General features: G+C 52.7%; 1 protein-coding gene across 1 annotated transcript; it reads left to right on the top strand.

The window, feature by feature from the left end:
- Positions 1-328: 328 nt before the first annotated feature.
- On the top strand, positions 329-1,987 carry LOC123125020 (salt tolerance receptor-like cytoplasmic kinase 1). Its single transcript, XM_044545567.1, has 2 exons — positions 329-813; positions 932-1,987. Exons 1-2 carry the CDS (start codon positions 459-461, stop codon positions 1,612-1,614), a joined length of 1,038 nt encoding a protein of 345 aa, XP_044401502.1. The 5' UTR covers positions 329-458; the 3' UTR covers positions 1,615-1,987.
- The last annotated feature ends 9,940 nt before the right edge of the window (positions 1,988-11,927 follow it).

The raw sequence follows: 11,927 nt of genomic DNA, 5'->3' as shown, positions 1-11,927 counted from the left end.
GCCCCGAAAAGGACCATTATTCCCGTCCGGTGTAATCTATTGGAGCTCCAGGGACGAGGGAGGGTGAGCCCATGACAGATTTTGTGTACTATTAATATTTATTTTCTTTCTGGATGGAAGGTTATGATGGATGGTGGTCAGTGAGTGAGTAAGGTGGGCCCGGGTGCCAGCCACGGCGAGATGGTTCTGGTTCTACACTTGCTATTCCTACCCCTGGCTGCATAATGATCTGCTAATGTTGGCACTTCACAGTTCACACCCCCACCAAATCTGAATTCCCCGCACCCACCTATATATAAGCCTCTCTACTCCACACCAAGTACACCCGTTCTCTCCACAATACACAGAGGAAGCCAGAACCCCAAGGCCGTCCAAGTCTTCCTCCCTCTCTCGGCTCGGCTCTGCTCTTCCCGTCTCGTGTCTGTGTGTTTGCGAGAAATAGAAACCGGCGAGGATCGATGGGCCAGAGGTTCAGGTTCTTCTGCTGCGGCTGCGGGGCCAATGCGGCCGACGGCGACATAGAGGTCGACGACGAGTCGGAGTGCGGCGGGAGCAAAGGGGGCGAGGAGGTCGGGACGCGGCAGCTGTCGTGGGCGCAGGTGGAGAGGATGACGGGCGGGTTCACCTCCGCCGTGGTCGGCGAGGGCGGGTTCAGCACCGTCTACCTCGCGCGCCTCTCCGGCGCCCTCGCCGCCGTCAAGGTCCACCGCAGCAGCGAGCGCATCCACCGCGTCTTCCGCCAGGAGCTCGAGACGCTCCTCCGCATCCGCCACCCGCACATCGTCCGCCTCCTCGGCTTCTGCGAGCAGCAAGGTGCGTGCTTTATTCCGTCGCCCGCGCTGGCCCGGCTCCGGCATTCATTTCTCTGCTCTGTGCCGCGTTTCGCGCCGTCGTGCTGAAGCTGAATTGTTTGTGGATTTGGTCGATGCAGATGAGGGCGTGCTGGTGCTGGAGTTCGCGGCGAACGGAAACCTGTACGAGAAGCTCCACGGCGGCGGCAAGGCCGCGGGGGCGATGCCGTGGTCGCGGCGGGTGTCGGTGGCACTACAGGTGGCGCAGGCGCTCGAGTACCTGCACGAGCGGTGCGAGCCGCAGGTGGTGCACGGCGACGTGAAGGCGTCGAACGTGCTCCTGGACGCGTCCATGTCCGCCAAGCTCTGCGACTTCGGGTCGGCGCGGATGGGGTTCTCCGCGGCCGTCCGCCCGCGGTCGTCGGCGCACACCATGCTCGGCTCCCCGGGCTACGTCGACCCGCACTACATCCGCTCCGGCGTGGTCACCAAGAAGACGGACGTGTACAGCTTCGGGGTGCTGCTCCTGGAGCTCCTGACCGGCATAGAGGCCTTCTGCCCCGTGGAGGGCCGGCTGCTGACGGCCGTCCTCGCCCCGCGGCTCAAGGCCGCCTGCGACGCGCGGATGCTGGTCGACGAGCGGCTCGGGAGCGCGTACGACGCGGGCGAGGCATCCGCCGTGGCCGCGCTGGCGGCGTCGTGCGTGGGGCAGAACCCCAGCCTCCGCCCGTCCATGGGCGACGTGGTGCGCACGCTGGAGCAGAGCGCGCAGGGGTCCATCCTCGCCGCGGGGAGAGGATCGGACGGCCAGGGGAAGCTGTGATTCACGAGGACCGTAGGCGTTAGATCCGGATTGGCCAGCTGTAACCTGTGATGATGGTGTGAGCTGCACACATGGAGCCTCGGTACAGGCCGAGGGCGAACAAAGCGGTAGTAGTGGGCGAGCATATCGAAAAGCCATCGAAAGAAAAGGCGTGGGGAAAAAGAGTCGATTTGGAAGAGAAAAAGGGTAGGGTTTGTGCTGATGGGGAATTTCGATGACATTACATGCCAAAGTGGCAGTGATTTGGGTGTGTGTGAGAGAGAGGAAAAAGACTAAAACAAACTGGGGTCGTCCATTCTGCGATTCTAAAGATTTTGGTGATTGTTTGGTTGGTTTGTAAGAAGTACATTGAGTGTTCTTGCTGCTGTTCAAAGTTCGTTCGTTTTGTTTGTGGTTCGAGCAAGTCACCGGGCTTCTACCTGTGACGGGTTTGACAGCCTTTCTCTCCGTAATATACAATTGTTGTGCTGCCGTGCGAATTTATTAGGGCATGTACAATGCATAGCCTTAACGTGATGTCTCGCATGCCATGTAGGATCGGATATGACGTAAAGTAGGTTCGGATAGGGAAGCGGGATCCTTTTCAGGAGGTGGGTGCTTAAAAAGAAAAAATGTGGTCCTGTGACATAAGCTGAAAAAGTTGGAGTGAAAAGTAGAGATGCATGTATACTAAAGTCTTTATTTTCTATTTTTTAATGAGGCCCACTAGTGGTAGCTTGCATTGGGGAGAAAAAAATAAATGTAGGTGTCTCAGATTATTTTTTGTCATGAGGCATATGTATCCATATGCCATCATTGTACATGCCCTTACCGCTATAGTAATATGGTACGGTGACGTCAGATGGAGGAACAAATCTAGCAGTCCAGGTTCAAAAGCAGAAAGTAAACTGCGCACTGCGTCCTCTTAATACGACGTTATTCCGCTGTCCTGCAGAGCAGATTAGTGGGTTTGGATCGCGGCAGCCACCCAGAGCGCCAGATTCCCAAACTCCGTTTTTCAAACGCGCGCACATATTCTCCTCCTCTCTCTGCACAAAAACTCAGTCCATGGCGCTCTCTGACATGGTATAAATATACAATCCAAGCTGGTCAAACAAGCGTATACTACTCCACTCCGTACGAGTACATGTTCTCTACGTACTACTCTTTTCAGACACAGCTCATTCCAAAGAACCAAAACGTGTCAGAGAAAACCCGAAACTCTTCCAAACACTTCTCACCCGCTCAAATTGGAATTTTCCCCATAGTAGAAATACCACAGCTGCAGGAGAAAAAAAATACTAGTAACACAGGAGAAGCCCTAATAATGCAGCTCAAAAATGATTAAGCAAGCTGCGAGGGAGGGGTCTTGACTTTGAACGAGGCCTACGGAAAGGGACACATGCCCTTGCTCCCAAACTAACCACCATACCACACCACAATGGCGCGCGCATTGAATAGGCTGACGCCAGGCCGGGCAGGACTGTCCATACATACTACAAGGGAAAAACGAGGCGGCCGGGCCGGGGGGAGACGCTGACATGCTCCCCATACGAAAAACGCCGTCGGCTCCCCTGTACATGTCGCCGGAACCGGTCACGTACGGGCGGTGGCGCGTCGCCGTCGTGATTGCACACGCAACCCTCCGAGGGATTCAGCTTCTCCGTCTCTTTCGGCGTCCGCCTGATGGGCGAGCCGTTTACGGGACCTCGGGTAAATTGATCGGCTCTGATTAACCTGCCCGTTCTTTTCCGTCCACGCCTCTAAGACGATTCTCTTCTTGGCCCTTCGTTTCTTGCCGTCTCTTACGTCGCGGTCGCTGAAATAGTATGACAAACTGTTGGATTTGTGCGTGGCTCGCCTTGTGCACCGACAAAAGAAATTCGGAACGACCAAGGAATTTTTCATCCATAGCAGAGGTGAGGTGTTTGCTCTAGTGCAATGTACCAGGCCGGGAGTCTCGGACGCCTTTGCATTGACCTCGCCGGAGATGGGCCAGTTGACGTCGCTCGTGTGCCCAAGGCTCCGCGCTAGGAGCCGGCCTCCGGCAGCTCCACGAACGGCACCTCCCCCGAGATAGCCCTGCACCCAGCAAGTTTGACCAATGATTTTTTATTAGCGCCGGCAAATAAAATTCTATACTAGTACTGAATATTATGCTAGACTGCTAGTATTGTATAGAGTCTGAAAAGGTAGCCTGTATACTATACTGAATTATTATTTTCCCCTTCGAAAGGAGTATATAGAATTCAGAATTCTTTTATACCGAAATTCTGTCATGCAGCCTAGTGTATTACTCTAGCTATCGCAAGCTTGCCCTTGGAAGTCAAAAGACATTATTATTGACAAAGAATTGGCATATGAAAAGCATGTACGGGATGCTGGCTGTTGCTTCACCTGGGCAGGTCACCGATGCCAATTGTGGCCACGGAGCCCTCCTTCTTGACCTGCTCATGAGAGCAAGTGTACTTCAAGTTACCTAGAACTGCAACACGCATCAATCAAAGCCATTCAAACACGGCCATGGCTTGATTTACACTTTTACTGGGTCTGCAGCATGTACATCATGTGCATGCGCTGTTGAGAGCTGAAACTATTATGCAGAACAGGTATTGCCGTTTTTTCCAAATGAAGATTCTAGTACTATTTGGGTGGAAAGAATTGGTCTGCAAAGAATGTACAAGAACATGTGCCCTCTACCAAAAAGGAGAGGCATCTTGCTGAATTCTACTTTAGCTAGCATGCTTAGCAAAGCTGTACAGGTGGAGAACTGTCCGGGGATAGAATAGGCAGGGGCGGCAGCTCTGGCGTCACTGCCTGAAATCTTCGGGCGGGCAGCAGCTGAGCTTGCCCACAGCCTCAGAGCAAGTGTGGCTTAATTTAGGCGTTGCAACCTTGTAGCCGAAGCAACAGTTCTTTGCCCTCTCCTTGGGTAGGAGCTCTGGGATAGCATGTGTGTGACTGCTGGGTGCTGCTCGGCTTGATCCAAAACCGGTTAAACAAATGTGGGATCAGAAAATTGTCCCTGGTATGTACTAGTATCAGTGATCGGACTGGTAAGTCCAACTGTCACCGGCCATGGTAATTGTCCTCAGTCCTGATACATGTCGATGTAAGGAGGTGCCGGTAATTTATATCTACCCTGTGCCTTGTACGTGATGGCGTATTCTAATTTTTTTAGCGATGTCCCTCGTTAGTCATCCGAATTTTTTCTCTGCATTCGAAGAGTGCACATAAACATGGTGATTCCCTACGAGGATGCCACCTAAACAAATCATCTCAGTGAAAATGGAGGAGAGAATCAAACTCTGAAATATTTGCAGATTATATGCGCATAACCTTCTACGGGGCCTCCATCTCTGAATAGAAAACAGCCAGATCACAACAGCATTCGTCTTCTTGCTCCCCTCTACCAGCATATGAAGAAGAATTATGTGTGGACATGGATAGAGGATTATGTGTGGGAGCAGCTGAGACAGTTGGAGTGAGCTGGGGTAGATCAAGATATGGACATATGAGGGCGTGACAAGTCACGAGCACTCTCTTGTTTAGGCAAAAGGAGAAGATAAAAGAAAAAGTTTGGTTTGATCGTGCATCACCCAACATATCTTCACATATTCTCCCTCAATAATTTGAAGCCATTCTTGGTAAAAAAACAGAAGAACAGATGAAGCCATTCATTTTGCAGAATTACTTGACGTACGACCTTTTTCAATCCCATTTTGGGACCTCGATTTATTATAAATGTTCACCGGTAGTACAAACCAGCCCAACCATAGTGAAAGTTACATCGACGTCCCTAGACCACCGACCGACCATTACCGCGACCAAATGAGCCAATGACGTGCCGCTATCACCGCTCTCCTATCGAAACCAGCTTGACCCTGTCAATGACAGCTGAGAAGTCATTGTACACGTGCCCCTAGGAACCTAGATCTTGGAGTCGCAGTTGTCGTTGTTGAACCCTTGAAACGACCTTAAACACCTGTCACCAGTTCACTCTGGCGTGTATGCACGGCGGGAAACCTTCATCTCGCCGCCTCGGGGAGATGACAGGAATCTACGTTGGACCACCGTCGATTTGTTCCCGTCAAAATCTCTATTACCTAGTTTGGTAGATTAGTGTGAATTAGGTCAGGGTTGTACTTTTTGAACTGAATTTTCGTATCAACTTGACCAAATAATAAGCAACCAGCGCGAAGCACTAAGGTGATTATGGGTGCCCAACCGAATGAGATTTCCATACTCTATTGTAATGCGGCTCAAACTTAGGTTATATAATCAATGAATGGGCAAATAAATTGCATAACTAACTTCCAGAGTATTTCTTAGACAGTGAGGACTAACTTCCATAGCCGAAATGGAATTCTCTCACAGAATCGCACTCTTGCGATTTAGCCATGTGCCCCTTGGTCAACTGATTTTCAGACATTCCACCACTGGCATACACGCCGTGGGGTGCAATCATATGTATCTTCATAGTGGCTTAACTACATTTCACAAGAATTCGCTCGTACGCGAAGGCGAATTCTTTTTCTGAAAAATATTGGCTGCTTCCACAGCAATTAAGGTGTAAAAGAATTATTGGTGTGGATAGCGAGAAGAAGAGTCGCCTTTTCTTAGTCCGAAGGGAATGTTACTGTGCAAGTTGCTTGCCCTTCCAGCTTGATCTTGATTCCCCGAGCAGGAGCACATCACATGCAACAGCCGTTTTAAGCGCGATCTGTGTGGCCTGGTAGATGTGCGCGCATGGAACATGGTTACTACTAACGCATATAAACAGGGGATATGTAGGCCACCATTATCGATCGACGACAGAAAAGATGTTCGCCTTTTGCAATGTAAAGTGAGGGCAATTAGTTGCTACAATCCTTAACAACCTGCAGAATCATATCTCCATATGAAAGTTGTTAACTTGGAGCAAGTACGTAATGCCGAACAATAAACATGCAAGATATCATGATTATGAACCGACTCCAAGGGTAGAGATTCAGGTTGTTCACGAAAAGCAGCATGCAAGAACCAGCCATGAGAGGTCCAGATTGTAGGACATGCTGGTTAGTTCACGGGGTGCAAATTAAGGAGACAGCCAAAAGGAGGAGACCTTTTGAACATTAGTTAATCATCGAGCTAATTAAGCTAGCTTTGCAATGTCACATCCAACTGCTGGCGAACGTCATTACAAGATAATTAACTAACCAAACTGTGTCATACAAAGCACATGCCAAAATGCTAGCATGAGGTCGACATGCATAGGCCTAACGACCGTCACAACAGCATGCAATAACAACAATGAGAAGGTGCCAGAGGAAAACACGGTAGTACGTCGTGCTAGCTGCTCATGAAACGCACATAGGAACGAAGAAAAGGGTTTCTGGTGGACCGGAAAGGGGCAAAGAGAGGGGAAGCGCCAACTTATAATTCATCCTAACATGCGTGATATCTTGATCCATGAATATGTGCCAGCATAATGGAGCTAGCAGCTAGGTTAATTCGAGGGAGCATGGCACATGCCCAACACATACTTCGCGTTGGGGCAATGCTAGCTGTTATTGGCATTTGTGATGGTTTACAGGCGGCCATACGGGGGACAGGAGCTAGGCAACACCCTGGTCACCTCATCCATAGGTCAAACCCCATACGGTAGTACTATAAATGGAGAACATACCAACACGACATTGCCTGTGAACGATCATCCCATATGATACATGTATATGCTTGACTAAGGACAGTCATTCTCAAAGATTTTCTCGCCCAACTGATTGATTAACAAGCATGTTGTTAGCCCCGCTCCGTCTCCCCAGGCCTAGATGGGACGGGGGACAACGGCCATGCCAGCGAAGAGAGAAAACCCCAAGCCTCCTTTGTGTGGGAAGAAGAGAAAGAATGAGATCTCACGTACTGAGAGAAAGAGAGAAGATGCACTGATTTTTTTTAAAGAGTTTTTCCATGAGGCATAATATTCATCATCACTGGGAGGTGAAGAATTTTTATTATTGTATGGTCCATGAAGGCAGCCATGCATTCAGTTGCAGTGTGCAAATAGCCTGAAGATGAGTTTTTTATGGCGTTGCGGAGGCCCAACGTCGCAAAATTGTTGCCTCCGCCACTGTTCATCATGTTTGGTCTCCTCCAAAACCTGTAACTAAATTTCCTATACCGTGAAAATTATACGGCGAAAAAGCAATCTTATTATCCAAAGGGAGCACGTAGAAATGGTGTTTCCTTAATTTGCACTGTATAACGTTCCTCCAATCTCCATGCATGAGAGTAGCTTGAAGGCCACGCACGTCGTATATTGTATAAATGCACATAGCCCGGCGAATGCAATGCATAGCTCATATGATCTGGAGTCCGGGCCTCACCTTATCCATGACGCCCGGCGCATCATTTCACCCATAGGTGCATGTGAGATAATGCGATGATCCATCAGTAGCATATCTGTTGTTGGTCCCCCGAGAACATTCCACGATCACTATACTATTCATCACCATCTACTACATCTAGGTAGCTATAGCTGGACACCGTCGATCATCTAGAGTAGTACTCCTACTGCATTTGCCAAATGATGGACAGGCCGCAGGCGATCATCGGAGCGGCACGCCATGTGCCATGCTACATGATCGACATGCCCGGCCCTTTGACGCCTCTGTGAACGCGCGGGGGATTCCGATAGCTGAATGCCATGTGTTTGCTCGGTCGCTGCGATGTTTCTAGCTACCTCTCCGACTCTGTGCTCTTCTCTCTACAGTTTGAAAACTGACATAGAACGAGCTGGCTCAGACCGACGCGTTGACAAATAAGTACTACATGCAGACATCAATCGTCTTGCACGGAGACGATCGGTACGCTGCTCGCTTGCCTCGGTGTCGTTCAGCGGGCGCGCGAGCGAGGTTGCATCTGCATGTGCTGCGGCTCGCGGCGGGCTCTACTTTGACCACCTGTAGCGCTAGGGAAAACGCTCGTGCCAGAGCCAGAGATCCATCGACAGCCCGACATCCCAAGCCGACGAACACGACGCTCATATAGTCATCATACTAACCGTCCCTCAACTCCATGGTACGAAGAGTAATGTCGTACAGTACGAGAATGGTAGATGCCTCAAAAAAGAACAGCCGATGGGCAATGGCGGCAGACACGGCCTTAAGTAGCCTTCATTTAGCTTACCAAACATCGGCGCTTTGCCGGAGATCATGTCGTCTTTGCAAACCAACCCCCTGAAGCCAAAGAAGATCACGCAGTGAAAGAATCGTTTTACTACTATACCCTGCATATAACAGAGTGCACTCGTCCTCTGTTCCTGACTGGCATTCGTGCTGGCCCTCCGGCGGCTCCCCGGAGTCCGGGGCAGGGGAGCGCAGGCAGAATTATTCCCGGTGGGCCATCCCGTGACGCAAGGTTGGACCGCCAGCCTGGCGCCCCTCCACAGCCCACCGCTCTCTCTGAGCCCCTGTGATCCGATCGTCCCCCAGTCCCAATCCCAATCCCGATCACATCCGCAACGATATTTGAATTTTGGCGCCCACCCAAGCCCACTACACCCCACCCCCACCCCCATGCCATGTAGGAGTGCTCCAGGAGACGAGGCGGCGGCATGCATGTGCGCGTGCCACCACTCATGCCGTCACGCATCACGTGCTGCTCCAAACCTAGCGCTGGATCCTGGCAGAAGGAGGCCAGCGCTCACGCTGTCACGCACTCAGGAACAGACACATCGAGAATTCTCAAAAATGTGCAGCGTTGGCGCATCTAACGACTCCCAATAATGCGAGAGTCTTTGCATGTCAGTTTCCGAGCCGTCTGGTACAGGGTACAGAGGCCACGGAAACAGAGAGAAAATACGAGCATGAATACGAGAATACAAGGGCCCGCCCATGCGTAATAACTCCGGAACCAACCGCCTACACATGCAGCGATCGATCGATGGAGCTGCCGATAAAGCCAATCATCGTCGTCGTCGTCGACGAGCAAGGCAGGGCCCGCGTGTCAATGATGCCGGAGGCGCCATGTGAGCGGGCCGCCACTTTACACCCACGCCATGCTGTGTAGGTGCACGCCACGCTCTCTGAGGGCTCGGCGACGAGCCGAACAACTCGACATGCCACATGCACATGCGATGGAATGCAATGCAATGCATGCGTTGGTTGTGTAGTTGTGATGGACGCGCGCACAAAGGGGGCGTGGCTTTGGTTTTGCTTCGCTTTGGCTTCACCTTTGCCCTTGGTGTCTGCTGCTCCCATCTGTTTCTGTTTCTGTTTCTTTTTTTGCTGCAATTTTAGTATTTCATTCTTCTTTTGCTTGCTGTGTACTCGTATTATGGCACGATATTAGAAGAAAAGTGTGACATGTGTTGCCATGCCACTTGGCTAGGATGAGAGGGGACCGAGCCATGCAATGATGCCTATCCGAATCCGATCCATGAGCCGAGATGAGCTCAGCATGCTGCGCAGATCGGCAGTCAGTCGGCACACATGTTTTCTACTCAAAAGGAGGTACACTATACGAGAGAGTAGTTGATGATCATGCAGTGAGGCTGCCTTTACAAACAAGAGCGCAGCTTTAGGGATGGCGTAAACATTTTTTTATCCCTGACGCTACTCCACCCCCTGAGGCCCTGACACCCCCAGCCTTCGACGCATACGTCTGCTGGGGAGCGGGTGACGCAGGGCGAGGGACATGTGTCGACACGCCGGCGAGCCATGGACGGCCCTCCGATGGATAGGTTTCTTTATCGCTGGCCTGCTGCAAATCATTGGCCACACCCGCACAGCACAGGGGGGGCCATGGCTTCTTGCATCTTGCACAGCAGAAGCGCGGGCCAGTGGTCGTTGGTCAACACAGTTAGATCGCACTACCGCTGGTGGTGCATCAGAAAGGTAGGGCAGGGACGGTGTACTGCACATTGTGCAGGTCTCGGTGGTGTCACGCGCCTCGCCCCGAGGCAGGGCAGGTGCGCCGTCCGCGTGAGGTGCATGGGGTTCCCAAACGAGTCGAGGTTTGAGATTACGTCGAAAAATGGCTCGCAGGTTGGCCTCCCGGGTCGAATCAGACGGCGTCACTCCAGTCAAGTTAGACTTAGGGCCATTTCAACTGACCGACCCAAACGAACAACGATTTTGTTAATTTTTTGTCTGTTTAGGTCGACAAAGGGGACGCAAATGTCCGCTTTCACGTTTGGGTCGACGCGTGCGTTCAATGCTGGCGTGATCTATTTTGACGGCGCAAAAGAAAATTTGAATGCATGCACATTTATCATAAAAACAACATTAACTAAACATTAAAGCTGGACACGAAGGCCGGCAGGAGTCCATGCGTCCATATTAGCATTTAAGAAAAATAAAAACATACTAAAAACTATGCGTCGGCCGCTGCCCTAGGAATCGTCGTCGTTGTCCTCGGGGTCTGTGAGGTCGATGAGCGTCAGCGCCGGACCGGCCCAGGCAAACACCGTGTTCCGGAGTGCGGTCATGTCGGGTGTCGGCTGTGCCGGCGCGGTCAGTGCTGCGGCCTGGGGAGCCGCGGCCTAGCGCGCCTCCTCCTAGATCTCGAGCTGCTCGGCCTCGGCATCGCGCTCGAGTATCTTGAGGTACTCGCCGTCGCAGCACTCCTCGGCCATCCGGATCTGGCGCTGGTGCTCGAGGTAGGCCGCATGTTGCTCCGGCGTCGCCCCCAGCCAGACCGGCGGCACCTTGACCCACTCGCGCACTACTCCTGTCCAGGAGTAGCGCTCGATGGGCTTCGGCTTCGGCTCCAGCTGCGGCTCGGCTTCGGCGAGGCGGCGGGGAGGGGACGGCGGGGCCATCGGCGGCACCACGCAGTCGTCGGCCGCGGAGAGGGCCATGGCATGCGCCATGGCCGCCTCGTACCGAGCCTCTTCTTCCTCTGCCGCCTCCGCCATGCGTCGCTCGTCCTCCTCGCTCTCCCTGTAGACAGCCGCAAGGGCCGCCTGGTAGGCGTCCTCTGCCGCCTGGTCTTCCTCACGGACGATGAGCGGGGGCGGCGACAAGCTGTGGTCGACCTCGCGGACGCCGCATCGCCTCGCCTCCTCGTGCTCGAAGGCGAACCAGCGCGCTCAGTTGGACGAGTCGGAGGCGTAGGCCTGGTCGCGGCGCTGCTCCGGCGTCAGGAGCGCCCGCCGACGATGCACCTCCTCCACGTACGCCCTAGCCGGCCGCGGCGCCGCCGACACTGGGATCCTCTCCGGATCCAGATGCCAGTCGTGCCGCAGGGTGACGTCGGGGTACGGTAGAAGCACGCGGTGCCGCCAGTGCCACTCTGCCTGGTGCACAGGGACGTTCATGCGCTGCCTCTGCCGGTGAGCCGGCGCAGGTGGA

The sequence above is a fragment of the Triticum aestivum genome, chromosome 1B, assembly GCF_018294505.1.
Source record: "Triticum aestivum cultivar Chinese Spring chromosome 1B, IWGSC CS RefSeq v2.1, whole genome shotgun sequence".
NCBI lineage: Eukaryota > Viridiplantae > Streptophyta > Magnoliopsida > Poales > Poaceae > Triticum > Triticum aestivum.
The sequence above is the reverse complement of the archived record's forward strand: the minus strand, read 5'-3'. Positions and strand labels throughout refer to the sequence as shown.

Excerpts from the sequence above, each read along its gene's own strand:
- LOC123125020 (XM_044545567.1), top strand. The coding sequence starts at position 459 with ATGGGCCAGAGGTTCAGGTTCTTCTGCTGCGGCTGCGGGGCCAATGCG. Across the intron at positions 814-931 it reads CGGCTTCTGCGAGCAGCAAG|ATGAGGGCGTGCTGGTGCTG; the intron begins GTGCGTGCTTTA and ends TGGTCGATGCAG.